This window comes from Filicampus tigris, chromosome 22 (assembly GCF_054856515.1).
Source record: "Filicampus tigris isolate MCC_2025a chromosome 22, RoL_Ftig_1.0, whole genome shotgun sequence".
NCBI classification, from domain to species: domain Eukaryota; kingdom Metazoa; phylum Chordata; class Actinopteri; order Syngnathiformes; family Syngnathidae; genus Filicampus; species Filicampus tigris.
This window is the reverse complement of record NC_141238.1, coordinates 292,926-312,275: the sequence shown is the minus strand read 5'-3', so window position 1 is coordinate 312,275 and position 19,350 is coordinate 292,926. Positions and strand designations below refer to the sequence as shown.

At 52.1% G+C, this 19,350-nt stretch overlaps 4 protein-coding genes across 17 annotated transcripts; all 4 read left to right on the top strand.

Annotated features, from left to right (window-relative positions):
• Positions 1-373: 373 nt before the first annotated feature.
• LOC147126286 (ras-related protein Rap-1b) lies at positions 374-4,816 on the top strand. Its single transcript, XM_086022729.1, has 8 exons — positions 374-773; positions 2,289-2,358; positions 2,489-2,557; positions 2,656-2,712; positions 2,786-2,926; positions 3,000-3,143; positions 3,252-3,347; positions 3,423-4,816. The coding sequence occupies exons 2-7, from the start codon at positions 2,302-2,304 to the stop codon at positions 3,336-3,338; spliced, it is 555 nt and encodes a 184-aa protein (XP_085878855.1). The 5' UTR covers positions 374-773; positions 2,289-2,301; the 3' UTR covers positions 3,339-3,347; positions 3,423-4,816.
• Positions 4,817-5,528: 712 nt separating this feature from the next.
• Positions 5,529-12,456, top strand: saxo6 (stabilizer of axonemal microtubules 6). Of its 11 annotated transcripts, XR_015084801.1 has the most exons (15): positions 5,546-6,334; positions 6,660-6,753; positions 6,849-6,932; positions 7,006-7,208; positions 7,640-7,885; positions 7,977-8,086; positions 8,173-8,242; positions 9,809-10,044; positions 10,121-10,344; positions 10,409-10,603; positions 10,669-10,731; positions 11,139-11,264; positions 11,500-11,553; positions 11,628-11,681; positions 12,310-12,456. XR_015084801.1 is itself a non-coding variant. In XM_086022725.1 (13 exons), exons 2-13 carry the CDS (start codon positions 6,323-6,325, stop codon positions 11,246-11,248), a joined length of 1,647 nt encoding a protein of 548 aa, XP_085878851.1. In that variant the 5' UTR covers positions 5,546-6,162; positions 6,248-6,322; the 3' UTR covers positions 11,249-11,306. The 11 variants fall into 11 exon arrangements, 7 of the variants coding, with proteins under 7 accessions (XP_085878852.1, XP_085878850.1, XP_085878853.1 ...); XR_015084800.1 differs by lacking the exon at positions 11,500-11,553 and having other exon boundaries at positions 11,605-11,681; XR_015084799.1 differs by having other exon boundaries at positions 11,500-11,681.
• Positions 11,689-13,866, top strand: il22 (interleukin 22). Its single transcript, XM_086022730.1, has 5 exons — positions 11,689-12,479; positions 12,768-12,833; positions 12,935-13,084; positions 13,194-13,253; positions 13,620-13,866. Exons 1-5 carry the CDS (start codon positions 12,303-12,305, stop codon positions 13,710-13,712), a joined length of 546 nt encoding a protein of 181 aa, XP_085878856.1. The 5' UTR covers positions 11,689-12,302; the 3' UTR covers positions 13,713-13,866.
• Positions 13,867-14,026: 160 nt separating this feature from the next.
• LOC147126283 (uncharacterized) lies at positions 14,027-18,205 on the top strand. Of its 4 annotated transcripts, none has more exons than XM_086022465.1 (7): positions 14,027-14,641; positions 15,888-16,291; positions 16,388-16,536; positions 16,768-16,924; positions 17,323-17,394; positions 17,472-17,705; positions 17,898-18,205. In XM_086022465.1, the coding sequence occupies exons 2-7, from the start codon at positions 16,151-16,153 to the stop codon at positions 18,009-18,011; spliced, it is 867 nt and encodes a 288-aa protein (XP_085878591.1). In that variant the 5' UTR covers positions 14,027-14,641; positions 15,888-16,150; the 3' UTR covers positions 18,012-18,205. The 4 variants fall into 4 exon arrangements, with proteins under 4 accessions (XP_085878591.1, XP_085878590.1, XP_085878592.1 ...); XM_086022464.1 differs by having other exon boundaries at positions 16,765-16,924; XM_086022466.1 differs by lacking the exon at positions 15,888-16,291 and having other exon boundaries at positions 14,027-14,292; positions 16,765-16,924.
• Positions 18,206-19,350: the final 1,145 nt, after the last annotated feature.

Sequence of the window (19,350 nt, the reverse complement as noted above, 5' to 3'; positions counted from 1 at the left end):
CGATCTCGCAGTTGGGAGGATCTGGGTTCGAATCCCAGCTTGTGTGGGTCTTTCCCCGCCCCACCCCCAAACCCGCTTCCCAAAAGCATTCATGGATGATGTGGTAGAAGAAATCCGCACAAGCCGAGATCCGAACTGAGAAGCTCACCAAGAGCACCGCACTACCCATTTATGAAACATTTCAATTTCAAAGCTGAAGAGATGCAGGAAAATCAACGTTGATTTTGTCGCGCGAGAAAGTAAACGTTAGAATTTTTAAGAAGTTTCCACTTGTTCATTTATCAGCAGCAATTCACAAACAGGAAGTGTGTGTGTTAAAGGGAAGTCGCTATTCTTGGTGACTGCTTCCTGTTTGGGTGTGGCTTCACAACGTTCGTGTGTGAACGATTGAATAGATGTGACTCCTGCTGTGTGTGTGCGCGCGCGCGTACACGCGCGTCTGCTATCTTTCTATGTGCGAGTGTGTTACTGCTATTTTTGAATGTAGAACGTGTACGCTTCGAAGTACACATCCATGTGCGAACTCGATTCTGTTGAATAGATCAAAAATACTCTTACGGAAGCCTGTGTCGTTGACGAATGAAGCTTTAGTCGAGATTAGATCAACTTCCGGTACACCACCTATTTTGAAATGTGAAACCGGACGTCCGCGTTTGTCTCCCTAAAGTCGACTTGACTTGGGCTGAGGAGGGAGCGGCTCGTGGTCGAGCGACGTTGACACAGACCAGGAGAGAGAGAGCGAGAAGAGAAGAGCAGCCGACGGCTGGATGACGGTGAGGCTTTCTTTCCCTGTTTTCCCCCTCTCGTTCGACTTTTTTTTTTTTTTTTTTTGTCGTCTGCCTGCCACTTGAGGCTCGACGCACCGCGACCACTTGTGACAGGCAGCCGGCCTGGGCTGGGCTGGCCTGGGCTGGGCTCAGTGGGGGTTGCCGGGGTGGATGGTGAGAGGGGGACAGGCCGAGGCGGGCTGGGGCCGGTTTGCGGAAGCGAGTCGCGAAAGACAGACGGAAAGACAGACAGGCTGTCGCCGAGCTTGTGCTTTTTCTTGACATGATGGCGGCCCGTCTGCCCCCCGCTCGGGTCCACATGCTCAGCGGGGCCTGGCGGACAGCTGGACGGCCAGCAAGCAGAGCTCGTGGGGCGGCCGCGGAAAGACAGGAACTTCCGGCGTATTCACGACAACTTCTGTCTGTCTGTCTGTGCTCTAGCTTCGCCCCTTGTTGACAGTCACACACGCACGCGCGCGAGTTCTATTAGTATTGACAGACCCCACCTAGTTGAGTGAGTGAGTGTGTGAGCGTGTGTGTGTGTGTGTGTGTGTGTGTGTGACGTGGGGCGTTCAGGGTCCAACAACTTGATGGAAGACATGAACATCGTGAGACATTCAGTGACTGTAGGACAAATCCCTTTAAATTGCTCAATGACTTGTGGTTATTATTTTCAAAATGTACAACATTTTGTCGTAGTGGGTTCTTTACTGTAGTATGAGAGTGTCCCAAACTATACCCGAGACTAATAATTCCTTGTGTGTTCTTAAGTATACTCTGCCAATATTTTGGGGGGCTAGACCTGTGTCTGTGTGTGTGTGTCCACGTGATGTGTTCAGGGCCCAAGAAATGCCTGTGCTACAGAAACATGATGAGGCATTCAGGGACTGTCTGACAAATGTCGTCTTTTAAATGGGGCATTTTAGTCAATTGTGTGGATGTTTGTGTTTGTGAACGTGCGGCGTTCAGGGCCCAACAACTTTACTGCGATGATGTCTTCAGGGACAGTAGGAAAAATGTATTTTTTGTCCCTTTCAGTGTGCTTGTGTTTGTGAGGCGCTCAGGGTCCAACAACCTGTCGCTATGCGCGCTGGAAGTTCAATCGAAGCAGCATATTAGCATTAGCATGTGGCAACACTACCAAACGTGTCACAACTTGTTGAACTTGCGATTTTCATCTTCCTCAACACTACACATCATCATCGTCTTCCACGAAAGCGTTGTTGTTTGCTTACCTGTACACATGCACTCCTCACCACAGCAACCCCGACACATTGTGCGTGCGTGCGTGTCTGCGTATGTGTATTGTCATGTTGCATCTTGTTACAGCAAACGCAACACCAGGCATGACTGGTATGCACATGCGCACAGACACAGGAACACACTCGCATTCACTCACAGATGCAAACGCATACGCGATGCTATGGCAACAGTTTTGGATTCCACACGTGTGACGTCATCATCATCAGCAGCTGCGTGATCCTGTGACCCGCTTATTAACATCATTGTGCGTGTGCGCAGAGATTAGGTCAAGATGCGTGAATACAAGCTGGTGGTTTTAGGATCTGGTGGCGTTGGCAAGTCTGCTCTGGTAAGAAACTTTGGATTGTTTGTATCTTGCACGCACGCACGCACGCACGCACACACTCATGGAAGACGCACGACAAGCCAATCGTTTCATTTCCACACTGTTTTGGTTTTGTGTGCGTGTTTGTGCGTAGACGGTCCAGTTTGTTCAGGGAATCTTTGTGGAGAAGTACGACCCCACGATAGAAGATTCCTACCGGAAGGTAAGACGGGTGAATGCGCCGCCGCAGCACTGCAACAACACGCACGCACGCACGCACACCCACCGATGTTTGTGTATTTATGCATCTTGTGTGCGCAGCAAGTGGAGGTGGACTGCCAGCAGTGTATGTTGGAGATCTTGGACACGGCAGGCACAGTAAGCTTGATTTGTCCCAAATGTTGACGGTTGCCACGGAAACGGGAGCTGACGCCCGCGGCGCGCGTTTCAGGAGCAGTTCACGGCCATGCGCGACCTCTACATGAAGAACGGTCAAGGCTTCGCTTTGGTTTACTCCATCACGGCGCAGTCCACCTTCAATGACCTTCAGGACCTCCGAGAGCAAATCCTACGCGTCAAGGACACAGATGACGTGCGTGGGCAACCTCCAAAGTTTGACACGTAGACGTACAAACAGTCTGACATGCGGGTGCGTGCTTGCTCAGGTTCCGATGATCCTGGTGGGCAACAAGTGCGACCTGGAGGTGGAGCGCGTGGTGGCCAAAGAGTCGGGCGTGGGCCTCGCTCGCCAGTGGAACTCGTGCGCCTTCCTGGAGACGTCCGCCAAGAGCAAGATCAACGTCAACGAGGTGTGTGCCGGACGGCGCGCGCGCGCGCACGCACGCAATATGCACGCCCGTCCATCCCGGCGCTCGGTCGTCTCATCGTGGCCGTCATGTGCGTGCGTTTGCGTACAGATTTTCTATGATCTGGTGAGACAGATCAACAGGAAGAGTCCAGCTCCCGGGAGAGCTCGCAAAAAGTCCACCTGTCAGCTCCTCTAATGACTGCAGGTACATCTTGGTGTCTCACGCGCACGCGCGCACGCGGCCATGCGCTCACTCCCGGTCTTGTTTTGTTGTTTGCAGCTGTGCTCACCTGACCGACGTCAACCAAGCAACCAATCAGAGGACTTCTTCCAACTAGCCCCGCCCCCAACTACATGATCATCATCAAGTTGGAAGTCTGTCGCCACGACAACCACGTCTGCCATGCGTCCTCGTCCTTCTCTGTTGCCTCGGAAACCAAACATCAAAAGACTGTCATGGTGACGACGACGATGATGATGATGATGATGATGAAGATGGGCTGCCAGGATGTTTCCCATCATGCTCTCCGCTTCTTGCTTTTCTTTTTCTCATCTTTTTGATCTTTCAGACCAGAGGCACCAAGTGATGATGTCCCTGCCAACATGGCTGACTCTGTGCGTGCGTGCGTGTGTGTGTGTGTGTGTGTGTGTGTGTGTGCGTGCGTGTGTGTGCGCGTGTGTGTGCGCGTGGCTCTGGTCGTACATGTGTGAAATTTTGGATTATTTTGCTCATTATGTGAATTTCTTGGGGGGGAGTGGGGGGGCGGTGATGCAGCAGCAGCAGCAGTTTTTGCCACCAGCTGGCTGTGTTAGCATGCGGCTAACCCTAACCTCAGCAGTTCGCGGCGTATTTTTAATGACAACTAACAGCGCCAACGTTAATGAGGCACACTCATATTAGCATCTAGCGGGTTAGCTCGCATGTAACATTGACACGTGGTTATTAGTGCTGTGTCTTTCTATTTTTAGCACTCAGCATTGCTGCATGTGTTGCTGTTAGCCGCAAGTTTTTCTTCCTGTTTTTAAAGATTGCCAACAGTGAACACGTGAGAAAAAAAAACGGTATTTTGCCTGCTCATCTACGGCGGTATTAGCTCTTAGCGGGTTAGCTCACGTGCGGCATTGCTGCATGTGGTGCCGTTGGCCGTTAGCATTTTTCCCCTCCGACTTTTAACGACGACTAACAGTTCCACCATTGACGATGGTACAGAAATGGTTATTTTGGCTATACTTTAATTATTTTGGCCACGTGCAGGTTAGCTGGTGTGTGGCCATTAGCCGTTAGCGGTGAGTTTGAGCCCAGACCTATGACTGCCGCTGCTGCTGCTGCTGCTGCTGCTGCTGCTGCTCGTGTGGCGGACACGTTGCCTTTGGACAGCAAACTCACACTGGTCCACTACTCTGCGTGTGCGTGCGTGTGCGCGTGTCTTATTCCAGATTGTATTATTAACATGTCATGACATGTTTATGGACATTAAGTATACACAAGAGACACCTGAGAGAGGAAGCGTTTGTGCTAATGAGGAGGAGATTGAGATGAGATTGTGTCGTCGTGCGATTGTTGTGCTGCTTTTACTCTTCGGCCTTTTGTGTCTTTTTGTGTTTGACGCTTAACCTCAGTGTTGATGGAAGAGGAGATTGTTGAAGCCACTAAAAGCCTTTCAAGTCTTCAAATTTGTGTGTATTTGTGTATGGAGCTTGTGCGTGGTTGCATCTGGAGGTTGTGCGTGTAAGCCGTGTGACTGTTAAGGTGGTGTGTGTGTGTGCTTTGCGTGAGTTTGTGTGTGCTTGCGTATGGAGAGTTTATGTGTGTGGTGGTTTTGTGTTTGTTTGTGGATGTGTGTTAGTGAGTAAAATTGTGTTTGCGTATGGAGGTTGTGTGTTTGTGAGTGGACATTTGGTTCGTGTAGAAGTTGTTTGTTGTGAATGGAGGTTTTGTGTGTTGATTTCGTGTTTGTGTGGAGATTGTGTGACTGCGAACGTGAGTGGTGGGATGGTTGTGTCTTTGTGTTGGTCATGTAGCATGCTAGCATTTGTTCGTGTGGCCTCTAGTTGGCGCCGTATCAGCATGCTCGCCACGGCCATCCTGTGGCCACAAGGGGGCGCCACCGAGGCTTGTCAAGCATAACAAACGTGACTTGAGGGACATAGGAGCTCCGCCCCTTCACGCCTGGATGACGTACTTGAGTCGGCATGCATTGCTAAGCTAACCTAGAGAAAACTTTGATGCACTTTTGTTTCCTGCATGCACGTTGACGATGTTGACCAATGGAGCTCACAAAAGGGCTTTTGGTTTTGTTCTGCTTCCCGTTGTGTTGCTTGCGTGTGGGTGGGTGTGTGTCTGTGTGTGTGGGTGTGTGTTGGTGGGGTCGGGTCGGGGTGGGGTTGAAGCCAAATGTAAAGTTAAAACTTCAAAAGCCTTAAATAAATAAAAGTGGTGCCATTTTCTAACAGCCAGCTGGCATTGTGACTCCTTCACATACATACATGTATGCATGCATACATACATACACGCATACATACATACACAGTACTACACGATACCACATTTCCATTAGAGGTACACAGTATATTTGGATGTAGTACAGCGTATCGCACACATGACTGTACTACGTTATGGTATACAACACATAAGTATGTAGATATACTGTACAATCTATAGTGTAGATGTAGTGCACATTGAGTACAACACAGATTTGAAGGACGAGAGTACGAGACAGTTTATTTGTGTGTCGTAGTCAACACGGATGCACAAGTACACAAAATGGAGTTGATACAGTTCAACACAGACGTAGTTCACATCGAGTGGAAGAGATAGTTGTAGCAAACACAAATGGTCAACACACACCGCACGAATAGAGGAGACGTGTTGTCCACGTAGTAGAGTTTGCTAGTTGTACTACACGGTATGAGTGTTTTTTCTTCAAAGCGGATTAAGAGCCCGTCGCTTCTTCGGAGTCTCTGCTCATGCGGGCGTCAGTCTGCTGCCATGGCAACGGCGGCGTATTGTTGCCGTGCAGGTTAGCCCTCAACACGAGGCCGCCGCGACCTGTTCTCGTCGTCCTTCTCATTCTTCTTGCTTCTTTTCTTTCCCAACACGTCAAGCGGCAACTTGTGGTTGCCAAGGTGACGACGGACGAGGCCGCCCGCCGACACGTTCTCTTGTCGCCCGGAAACGTCATGACGGTCACGGTAAGATTATTTTAGCTCGTAGCATGAGCTCACTAGCATGCTAGCCAACTCAATGAAGACGAGTTAAGGCAAAGTGTGACGTGTTTTTTTTTTTTATTGATATCCGAGATGGCTGGCAGCTATTTGCACCCTTGCTGCGTTATTTTTTATTTTTATTTATTTTTTTCACCTTTGCTGCCTTAATGAGTAACACACTCATAGGAGTGACGTCACCAGTCGCGCTGCTTTTGACTTCGACTTTGGCGACCAGTCCATTGTTTGTGTCCCGACAGTCCCATGCTCCACCTGTATGTCCCATGTCCGTGTCCGTGTCCGTGTTTGTCAGAGTGAATACGAGAGAAGTTACGGACGTTCTCGGAGCGTTTCGAATTCTCCTCAGCGAGGCGTCTCATTGGCCGGACGCCGCTGGTACCACCTAGGTGAGCGCAGGATTGCGGACGACTACTATTTGATGCTTGTTTGATGATTTTAAAAAAAATATTTTTTACTCCCTCATTTCTTTTTGTCCACTCAGATCGGAGCAGAGACCATAACCCGGATCATGAAAGGAGATCAGGTCCTGCTCGCCCACGGGCTCACAGCGCGGCGCCCCCTGCAGGTGCAAACGCCCGCCACATGTTGACCTGGACCAGCTGAGGCTAATGATGCTAATGATGCTAATGTTGCTGAAGATGCTGAACATCCGCCCCCAGCTCGCAACAAGGACAAGAACCGCAACCACAAACGTACCACAGGTCCTGCCGGGTCAGATCCTCCGGCAGGGCCCAGACCGGGACCGGGATGTGAAAATTCACACGCCAAGAAAGCTGAGGACCAGCAAGAGTTGGCAAGGAACGCGGCGGACGCTCGATCTCCTCTGCTCACGGCACAACAGGTGGGCTGCGCTACACCAGATGGCCACTTGCCGGCGCTACACACAACATGTTCCACTAGTCATACGATCACATGTCGCGTCACCTTTGCTGCCTTCATTTAGCCCTTGCCCGCTATTTGGCTTCTCTATTTGAGCAATATAAGAAGTTGTTGATATTTTTGTGACAATTTCACATGTATGTTCAGCACATTTTCATTTAACTCATATTCCACAAGCACAAGATTAATCAGAATGTAAAAGAAAATGTTTGCGTTGACTTTCCGCTTTCATAAAATGAAAAGCTAGAATGAAATATTCTTTTGTCGAATTCATTTATTTTTCATTTTATTTCAAGACAAAAAATATAACGCCGTATGTCATTTATGGATTAATTATTCAAAATAAAGTATGATCCAAAGGCATTTTATTTATTATTTTTATTTGTGTGCCAGATGCTGCGCCCTTGCAGAAGAGCGGTCTCTCCCTGTCAAATGCAGCCCGTTGCCACGGAAACAAAATCACACCCTGCTATCATGGAAACACCGACGCCCCCTGTTGCCGCGGAAACGCAGAGCCATCTCGTTACGATGGAAACTGAGTACCGCCGCAGCTTCCAGGGTGTATCCCCGCCTTGTGGCCCCCGCCTGCGGAAACATCTGGAACGCCGGCAGAGGGTTCCGTTCTTCCACACGCGCACTGTACGCGCACGCACACAAATTGCCGGTGTTGTTGACGACGACGACGACAATGATGATGATGATGATGTCGGCCTTGCCTTCGTTTGATCAGAGGAGTCAGAAGATGAGGGAGGAGTTTGACAATATGTCCGACCCACAACATGCTGGCCCCGCCCACCAGAGGGAAGACACGGCCCCTCTGCAGGTTCAGCGACCACACAGGTGTGTATTGTTAGCACGTATGCATGTGCTCGTGCTAATGTCGTTTGTTTGATTGCGCCTTGCTAATGTGCATGCGTGTGTGACAGGAAGCTGTTGACAGAATATGAAGCCAACTTTCCTTGTCCCCGACGCGGGGCGGCGGGCGAGACCCCTCAGGTGAGCTGTGGTCACCTGACTCCAAGGCTCACCAGCTTAGCCTTATTTGCTCAGCTAATCTTGTGTGACTTGATGAGTCAGCGCCAGAACTTGAGAAGTGGCTTGTGCGGAAACCAACAATCCACAACAGTTCATTTCGGGGAAACGCCACACGCGACACAGTGCAAACGCACACACACAACACTAACAGACACACATGCAACTCAATTTCATTTATAGCACTTTGGAAAAAAAAATGGCCATGATAAGAAAAGATAGAAAAGAAAAATAAATAGGTTGATATTCTTTGCTCATGAAAGTATAAGATAAGATAAGAAGGTTATTGATCCCACAGTGGGGAGATTTTCAGTGTGACAGCAGCAAAGATCACAGAGGTCACGCAGGGGCACAGGCGGCATAATGTAGCCATTCATGTCTAACATTAACGGCAAACTTTCAGGATCAAACCTATGTAAATATACGCAGTAACATGTGTATATACACACGTATATACACACCAACATACATCGACATAAAAAGTATGAGGAACACTCATTTTAGCCTGTACATAGTACAGAGGAAAAATACTCAAAGTAAGTGACAGTGCTGTCGTGAAATGTAAGGAACAGCATTGGATAAAAATAAAACCACGGTATTACAGTCGTGGGGAATGTTGGGCATTGCGCGATGTGAGCTCAGGCGCAGGACTGCACAATTGCACTCGTGTCCGCCAGTTTGGAGAGACGACACAATGTTCTTGTTCAAGAGTCTGACAGCAGCAGGCGAGAAGGAGCGGCCGAATCTCTCCTTGGCACAGCGAGGGTGTAACACTCTGTCGCTGAAGGAGCTGTGGAGCGCTGTTAGGGTGCCCTGGAGGGGCTGGGCCGGGTCGTCCGGCATTGATGACGGCTTGGCCATCATCCTCCCGTCCCCCACCGAGTCCACAGAGTCCAGGGAGCAGCCCGGGACGCCGCCCGCCCGGGTGACCGCTTGCAGTGATGTGTATGCCTCCGTGGTGTTGGCGTAGAAAAGGTCCAGTGTTTTATTCTCCCTGGTGTGGCAGGTGACATAGTGTGTGAATGAAGGCAGAGAGTGTCTGTCCTGTCCTCAGCCACACCCCCACAACTCTCACCCAGAAATACCACACTCGCACACATCCATGCGCACACACACACACACACACGAGACAAAGTGACATACAAACACATTGACACGCGCTCACAAACGCACACGGCAACACGCGAGCTCGACAAGACAACGCAGCGCGCGCACGCAGCAACGTGTTGCTGGACGGACGGACGACAATTCTAGTCGGCAGGTGTACCTCCTCAAAAGTCTCAAGAGTAAGTGATGTATGTTGACTTCCTGTTGCCGTGCGGCTTGGGGCTCCGCATCGGGGTCGGCGAGGTCACGCTTGCTTTTTACCAGAACTCTTTGGGAGCCTTCCTAGTGCTGACTCACTTCTCGGAACCCTTTCTTCTTCATTTGGGTCACATCCGCCACACACACACAAGTACACACACACACACACGAATGTGTACTTGTGGCACGCACGCGTGTGTGAGAAGCCCCGCCCTCCCTCTGAAGGTGCGCTGCGGTGCGCAGGTGGCGCTGTTGCGGCAGAAGGCCCGGTGTTACCGCCGTCGGGCCTGGGGGACCAACTTCTCCAGGCAGCACCTCAGCCAGCTCAAGTCGCAGCACAACTTCCTGTGGGAGCCCGGCGGCGACGGCGACGGCGCAGGCGACGGCCCGGCCCCGGAGCCCGGCGCTCCCGCCTCGGACCCCCGCGCCCCCCCCTTCGTGGAGGCCCTGGACCTGGCCAGGTGAGCCAGGCGACCTCCGGCGCCACCTGACCTCGTCATGGCAGCCGCGCGCGCTTCTGTCCCTTCCTCTCCGCAGCTGCTCCACTTCCTCCTCTGGGCCGCAAAGCCCCGCCCACAACGGGCCAACAATTTGCAAGACGGCCTGGCTGGCAACAGGAGATGACCGTGAAGAGGACGAGGACGAGGAGGAGGAGGAGGATGGCGGTGAACGTTCTCCGCGGGGGGGCCGCTCGCCCACTCCCGAGATGGACAGCAGAGCGATTTACCGAACGCATCTCGATGTCACCACGCCGGCCGGCGGTACGCGCGCACACGCCGACCGACGACGTTTGAGTTCACCGAAGCCAACTCGGTGTGTTTCCAGCAGGGGGCGCCATCCTAGTGGGCAGGTCCAGTCCAGAAGCTGCTCAGAGGCGCTACGCTCATGTTTCCGCGGCGAGCGGCGGCGGCCCCGCCCCGTCCGCGAGTTGTCGAGCGGCGCCGTCCGGGCTGGCCTCGGCCCCGCCCCCGATGCACGTCATCCGAGGACGCCTGAGACACGCCGAATTCCAGCACAACGGTGAGTCCTGCCACTGGCTCCATCCATGGCTGGATCAATGTCACGACGGTGCTGTGTGTGCTCAGGTGAGCTGGGTCTGAGGTTCCGGTCGCATCCAAGCTGCGGAAGCAACTTCTGTCCCGATGAAGGTGACTCGTCTTCCTCTTCTTCTTCCCGGCCAGTCTTGCGATCGCGTCGCTCTCGGTGGCCCGATGTGGCCGATTTGCCGGAGTTGGGCTGATTTTAAAAAGGATTTTTTGCTTTTTTTGTCGTGGGCGAACATTCACCATCGCAGCGCCGCGCGGTGGCGGTTCACTCGCCCCGTTGCGACTTTCACACAAGCGCTGAGCTCCGCCCCTCGAGCTTAATGCTAACTCAGGCTAGCGGAATTAGCAGTGGCTGCGCCGCCTTGTAACCGGTCATACATTAGAACGCAAACGACGCAGGGCCGACAGCGCTCACCGTCGCGTGTTGCCTATCCTCCGCGTCGAGCGACCGGTGCGAAAAACCTGCGGCGGCGAGCTGACGGTAATCTTTTGTGTCCTTTCCGTCCCAGACGAGCGCCTGTCGCTCATGTCCAGCCGCTCGCTGTCGTCGTGCTCGGCGGCGGCGGCCGTGCTGGAGCGAGCGCGGAGGAGGCGGCGCCACTTCTGGGGGAGGAGCTGAGAGACCAACTTGAAAAGTGCGCTTGGGGTGCTGAATAAACTGGCTTGCCCTTCTCGTTCTTTCTGCGTTGATGTTGATTTTGTTTTGGTCTCGCCTCGTCCCTTCACGCTGGCGCCGCTGCTGGCGCCGTTCCGCTTTGCTTGCTGTCCTTCCTCCAGGTGGGATTGTTTCCACTTCACTGCTTCATCTGCTACGTTATTTTTTCCTTGATTTGGGCTCATTCTGGAACGTGCGCTTGCATTTTCCCAAAGTCAATCTCGTTTCCTCGTCAATGGTCGTTCTTGGGACGACGCCGGTGCGAGCGGGTGAGTCAAAAGTCCACCCGGTGACATCGCTTCCCGTTTGCCCTCACAAAGCAAGATTTCCTGATTGCCGCCAGCTCGTGACGTCACTTCCTGTCACCTGACCAGATGAAACAACTGTCCAGCGGAAGGTACGTGCCTTTGTGTTTCTTTGCATTGCGCCATGTCACGTCGGGGAAGATTGTCGTCGTGTCCCGTCGATGTCATCGCGGACGTCATTAATTGTACCGTGACGTGTGTCAATAAACATGCTAGGCAAACAATTTTATTCCCTGGACCGCTCACGGCCGCGTCAAACAACGCACACGCAACACGTGCGCGCACACACCGGCCTCGCACACATGAATGTTTAGCACTCACGCCCGCCCGCGCGCGCGTGCACGGCACAAACGCACTCTTTTTATTAATACAAACTCGACGTCTCTCTCACGCACGCACGCACACACACGCGCTGGAAACGAGAAAGTGATGTCACTTGGTCCAGATTATGAACAAACATGATTTGGCGTCACTTTTTTGACTGACACTTCATTTCCTCCAGGTGACAGTAAACGCATTGACCTCCGTGTGTGTGTGTGCGTGCGTGTTGGGGTTTTTTGCTTGTCCTATTTTCTGGTTGGGGGGGGGGGGGGGCGGAGGCTTTGCGTGTATAAAATGCGGCGTGTTCGCTCGGGTCACATCATCAACGCATTTGCCCCTCGCCTCATCGACTCTTGATTTTTTTTTCTGTCTTCATCATCATCATCATCATCATGAAAGTCGTCGGCAGCGCCGCGCCCGTCTCCCTCTGCCGTCTCGGCGCCGGCGTGCTGGCGCTGCTCCTGATCGGCTGCGTCCGGCGGGGGGAGGCGGGGCCCGTCTATCAGCCGCTCAGCAAAGTTCTGAGGAGTCCCAACACGTACCAGGCCGCAGAGGAAGTCTCGCTCCACGTAAGACATACGAACGAACGCGTCAGCACGACGCGCAAACGCCACGGCGACACATTCCCAACGAATCGGGACTGCATTTTGTCATGGCAAATGCGAGTCGCCGACGGGGTTTCGCAGTAGTGCGAACGCTCTCATTTATGAATGAAGCTTTTGGGCGGGATATCTTCCCGAAGCGTCAAATGCGAGCTGTTGAACGTGCGAGCGGCGCTCCCCTTGATCGGCGTGACGTCTTTGCCGTCGTTTCACGTGCCCATATGGACGCCTTGTGAACGCGTTCTCGTTGTCCAGGCTCAGCGCTCCGAGACGGAGGAGGAGTCCAACGTCAGGCTCAACGTTCCGGTCGGCGGGCAGAATGTAAGCGTGGACGTCGGCCTGGGCTAACTGGACCTTTAGCTCAGCTTGAACCGAGCTTAGCTGGCCTGAGCTGACCTTCTCCTGCTTTGCCTTCCCGCAAGGACCACATGAGCATCTGCTGCCTGCACGCCAACATCCTGGACTTCTACCTGAACAACATCCTCAATCACCTTGGCAACCAGCATCCCAGAATGCACCAGCTGCACTCCGACCTCAACAGAGCCAGCGACGACCTCAAAGAGCGCGGATGTGTGAGTGGCTGTCCACCTGACCTTCGAAATGATGCACAAATACTTTTAGGCCGTCGTCTACTGTTGCCGGGGTGTGTTTTTGACCTTTTCGCTGGGGTTGTCCTTCCAGAACCTGACACACTACCGAGACCACCAGCACGCCGTGCAGTTCCGCAACAAGCTGGCCAAGGTAAACTTGACGTGGCCGTTTGCTTTTGCAGCATTTCAAGGAGGCGCAAAATCGACGCGGGGGAAACAAAAAGACAACAACCCGGTCCTTCCTTGCTCGTTAGCGAGCCTTTCTCCATTCTGCCAGATTGTGATGTCACGGTGGGGCTGACTTTTTCTCAGCCAATGACAACAACAAAGTACAACTTTGGCTCAAGCGCCATCATGACCAAGCAGACCTGCACTTAGCTGAGAGTGTAGCTTCCATTAGCTTCAGACAATCATGTTACAAAAATGGTCCGCGTCATGTTTTTAGGGGGCTTACGATCTTGCGATGAAGATTACAAATTGACGACTCCTTCGTAAGCTCATTTTGTGTCTTTTGCAGATGGAGAGCGCGCGTGGCCTGAACAAGGCGCTGAGCGAGGTGAACATTCTCTTCACGTATCTGCACGACACCTGCGTGAGCGTCACCCTCTGATGCGCACAAACAACTACTTTATTTATTGGCTTATTTAATTTTGGATTTACTGCTGTATTTATATGTCTGTTACCATGGAGACGCGCGTGTTACAGTATGGAGATGTCTCATAAATTGTGCTTCTTTCAACAACAATAAAGTTGTATTTGTGTAAGTGCGTGTGTGGGTGAAAGCAAATCTTTTCCTCTTTGCGTCGGATCACATGGAGCAGGCGATGATGTAATCGATCACATGTGGGCGTTGACGATTATGGCATCTCGGTCACGTAACCTGGAACCGGAAGTGACATCATCATGTGACCGGCCAGAGGAGGCGTGGGGTTCCAGGTAGAGGGGTGGGAAAGGTGCCGTCGCCTTGGTAACCGTGACTGGATAAGGGAAAGTTTTGAAAGGGGAGATGAGGAATCATCAGGAATCTTCTCGCCCTTCGCTAGCTGGACAGACAGCAACACACGCGACAGCAATATGTGAGGACATGCACGCACGGCCACATGCGTGCGCACAGACTCGACACGCATAACTGCGCCGTTCGTGTGTTCCCGTCCATCTTCCGACTGGCTGACGAGCATCTTCAGAAAAAGGTGCTAATTATGGTCATGCTAACACCTGTTGCTAACGACAAGGCCTCAAATGCCAAATTGAGCTGCTAGCGCACACTTTTCTGGACTTCTGATGTCACCGCTAATGCACTGGCTCGACACTGCCAAGGCCTTTGAATTAACTTCAAACTACCGGCACACACACTTATGAGGCTTATATCGACCAATTAATGCTAATGTTCATACTAATGTTCATAATGGGCATGCTTATTTTATGTGAACGAAAAGCTAAAAGCTGAAGCTATAGTGATCAAGCACGTGTCACGTGTTCATCCTCTCGTGGATCAGCGAGCCGGCTTCATCTTTGTGACCTCATCTTCATCTTCCTCAAGTAGGTATTAATTGGACTCCTGTTGATTCATGCTTTGCACAACTTACGTTTAGTAGCACGCCTGTCAACTCGGGCCCTGTCCAATTAGTCAAATCCAAAGACTTTGCGCGTTGCCGCTGAGGCCGCGAGTCGTTGACATGACAGGCAATCATGTCCCAATTGCGCAATTTCCGCACGCTTGTAACGTGCGCTCTCCAGCACGACGTGCACACTTGAGCGAAGACCGGAGGTTGTAGTGTGGAGACTTGCACGGGGCCTCAGACTCGGACAAACGTCATGCGCGAGCAACACCGCCCTCTGCTGGCCAACCAGCCGCGACGACGCTCAAGCGAAACAATCCTTTTGACGCGCGCACGCGGAGACGAACGAACGACGCGTTGCCAGCCAATGACAGTAAACATCAGAGACAAAACACTTTTTCCTGTTTCATTAGGTCCGTTTTTGTTGGCCGATTTTTTTAAAGTGAAAAGACCATCCTTATTGATTGGTCCAATGTGCCGTTAGCTCCTCCTTGACACTGCCGCTGCGTAAACGATTGTGTTGCAGCTAATACGCTCAGCAGCTCAAATAATACACGCACGCGCCCCACTTCAGGCCCCACCACAAACCGCTGTTGCGCTGTTCGAAACAGGAGCAACACAACGGTGATGTGACTGACATTTGGACTCCTACGCTCGCTACATGCAATCAAACTGAACAGAGTAAAAAAAAAAAAAAAAAAAAAACTCATCATAGAACTCTTCCTTTGAAATAACCCCAACCTCCAAAAAAGACTGGCTATTTGAATTGAAATCATACCAACTTGAAATGAATTACTTTATTTTTTTCTCGTCAGACAGAAGAAGGAATTAGACAGAAATGAAAAGAGTCGAAGAGAAAGGAAGCAGGAGACAGCAGCTTTAGCCTCGTCTTGTTCGACTGGCCAAAGCTTCTCAGCTTCTTTCTCAAAGGCCGAGAACATTTATTGTATGCTGCTGCAACAGGAAAAAAATCATGATTTGATTTGATCCATCCTTTTTTCATTATCATTCTGAATTATTTCGGAAGGGCAGCCGAGTCATGCAGCTCCTCGCTTTGATTCAAAAGACTCCAAAAGGCCTCCACCTTCACACACTCAAACGCGAAACCGATTGGGGAGGTGACGGCAGTTGGGGCGACTCTTGTTATTGGGCGGAAGCCTTGTGATTGAGTTCTCGTCCTTTTTGGTCAACTTCAAATGAGCCGATTGCCAAACGACTTCCTTCAGGATGGACGACAGCACGGCTCACCGTATGAAAGGAGCAACATCGTTGAAGGTCATGTGAGCATCAAAATGGCAGCCCTTCGCTTTCATCGTCGGTGCGGAACAAGCAGCAAAAAGATTGGCCAACCCTGCGCTGCCGTGTACTTCATGAAAGAATTTGTTCGTTGATGGACTACTTGAGGGTCGAGAGATGATGGACGTGGGGGGGAAAAAAAAGCAAAAAGCGATAGCGAGAAGAAAAGAGGTGGAAAAAGAAGAAGTGATTCATGAAGACTTCTTCGGACTCGGCGGAAACAAAGTCGGCGTTGCGGCCGCCGAAAGTGGCTCGGCTGTCCGCCTTGTGGCCTCGATTAGCCTTGAGCATTTGGCAGCCACACGCACAACTCAGATGGACAGCTAACCAACCGGTAGCTTAGCGTAGCTTGACTTGTTGCACGCATACACGCGCGTGCGCACGCACATCGATGGGTCATAACGGTCTTGGAGTGTTTTTTCCCCCCCAGGTGGGCCTGACCAAATTTGTGGAACCGCACGCACACACTCATCTAGGAAGCAAGCCCCAAAAGAGGCGCACACGTCATCCTGGACCCGAGGCTTCTGCGAAAACCGACGACAACCGCGGTGACCCAGGAGTCTCCTCGCCAAGATGGAGGTGAGTGGAAATGAAGGAAGGTCCTACGTGTGTGTGTGTGCGTGCGTGCGCGCGCGCGCATGGGCGCGTGCGTGTTTCTGAGCAACAGCATGTTTCAGAGGAAGATTCTGGTGTTTGCTGCCGAGTGGCCACAGACCACAATGAAGCAAAAGACGCATATAAAAGATGCGAGAGGCACTCAGCCAATTGACCTGAAAAGTCTCTCGGCGCTCGTCTCTCGTCTCACAGCAGCCGCCTGTCGTCTTTGGTCACCGGTCTCGCCGCCATGCCGATGCCGCCGATGCACTTGTGTCTGCTGGTCCTGCTGGGTGCTCTGGTGGCGCCGGCCAGTCTCATGGAGCCGCATCCCGAACTCAGGAAAATCCTGGAGGACATCTCCCAAGATGTGGTGAGCTGACGGCGTCCCGCAGGGATCCTGCTCGGAGCCACCGCGCCTTTTGCCCGCAACCCTTGCCGCCGGCCGTCAATAGTTGCGCTTTGATTTTTCAGCGCGTGCGGGCACGCACGCACGCATGCATGCACCCTGTCGTCTTGCGAGTACTTTTTGCGGGCGGCTCGCGAGTTGTCATTGTTTCAGCTGATATTCGGCACTGTGCTGTCAAGCATGCTTCACTTTGCTTCTCCGGCATCCCAATTTCTTGTGCATTTTGGCATGTCAGCGCCGTGAGCGCCTTCCGGCCCGTTGACGTGGCGCGTTTGTTTCGGCGTGTCCCCATCGCGGTGTATCTGCGTGTTTTCGCGCCGGTTGCCTTCCGGCGCGTTTATGGGATGCGTCTGCGTTTTCAGGATCTGAAGAGCGACAACATCAGCACTCACCCTCCCTTCAACGGCGTCATCAGGAGCATCCGAGCGTGTCAGGTAGGGATTGCGGCGGGAGGCCGACGGTAGCGTCGGCCGAGGCCACGGGGCGGCGCTGACGCCTTTGCTCGGCGCAGAACCGGGAGGAGGTCAAGCTGGTGAAGGCGGCCTTGCGCGTCTACACGCACATCTTGGAGAGCATCCTGCGCAACGCCACCCTGCTGAAGGCCGTGCCCGACCGCGGCAGGCGGGAGCGGCTCCGGTGCAACTTCGCCCACCTGACAAACAAGATGCGCCACCTCAGCGCCAACCTGGCCCGCCCGCATTGCCCCGACACCAGCAATGTCCTCCATCAGCTGGCGCAGCTCAAGGTCGGTGCCGTAAAACGAGACACAAACAAATATACTGTATATTGCTTCCATTGAAACATGGACAACAACAACAACAAAAATCTGTCAAAGAGTAGGAAGGTTATCCTCTCCTTTCTTTTCCCATTTCAAGAAATCTTTGATGGGTCAATTTGCACCTAAATGTCGCGCGCGCGTGCGTGTGCGTGCCTGCAGGTGGACGACATGACCTTCCAAAAGCGGGCGCTCTCTCAGTTCCTGGAGGTGTACAACATGGCAACTGTGATTGGCTCCCGTGCTTCGGCCCCTCCCGCCGAGGCCTCACCGTGACTCTTTTTCAGCCTTTTTTTTTTTTTTTTTAATTCTCCTAATTTATTCCTTTATTTAATTCCCTCCTCTACTTTAATTTATTCTTGCTAGCGGAAGGAGCAGAAACATTTTGGATCGGTGTTGTCGTTGTCCTTTTATTTATATTTTTGGTGTGTCTTCATTTCAAAGCTACTAATAAAAGCACACGTCCAAAATTCCCGTTTGGTGCCTGCAGTTTCCTCGAAAGCGCCGACTTGGCATATTTCTGCCACTTTCTCTTTGACTGGGCGATGCCGCCATGTGCACTTTAACCTTTGAGGAGTTCCCCCTGCGCTGACAGGGACTTTTTGGCTCTTCCCACTACTGCATGACGCGTCCTCTTCTTGATACTTGAGTTGAAATGACGTTTATGGTCAAAATGAGCTCATCATTACAAGTGCCCACAATGGATACATTATTCGTGCGCTCACTCGCACGCACACTCGTTTTGAAACGTACGCAACAAAAAAAAGCCATCAAAACGACCACACAAATCTTGAAGTAACACCGAGAGCTATCACTTAGGAGAGAATCTTTAGAATCGCATTCTTAGCGATGAAATGTGCCTGTGGCGCCCGTAACAGCCGCTTTTGCCGCGGAGGCAGAAAATGCGTTCGGCGTGCTCAGCGAGCGGCAACGCAAGACGGCCGTCACGGCGACTTCGCTTCTTGCCCCGCCCGGCCAGTCGGCGGCATGACGCGTCCAGCTCATTTAAAGCCGTCGGTGGTTGCGGCTGTAAGGTTGGCAATTAGCTCCGCACGCTAATGCTAACCTGCTCCACTCGCACAACGCGTTCAATTGTGAGCTGCGTGGCCATTGGCTTCGCAATTAGCTCGGCATGCTAAGCACCAAGTGGAGTGTTAAAATATGATGAGATGCAGCCCAATTAGCTACTTTAGCTTCAGCATAGCGTCCGCTTCTGTCAGAAGCATCAGCGATGAGCAAAGCCCATCAGCGCACCGCAAAAAAAACCCCCAAAAACGCCGAGTAATGTAAACTGAAGCTTTGTAGGTCACGCTCCACGATACTGAGATCATATGGTCGATGCGATCAGTGGCGTTGGTTCTTTGCGAGACTCTCGCGACTCGTCAAAGGCGCTTAACGCAAGCCAACGCAAGCCGTCAGTACGGCGGCAACTCAAGATGGCCGACATCTGCGGCCGCTGGCCGCTAGCACGTTAGCATTGACGAGCCCGGCTAACTGCTAACCTAACAGCTGGAAAACAATGGAAACTATGCGCGTTTCACAATTGGCGCGCAGGCAAATTGGTCCAACCGGTGCAGAAAATTCAGAATAGATTCCTCTAAAGCTCATCACTTCC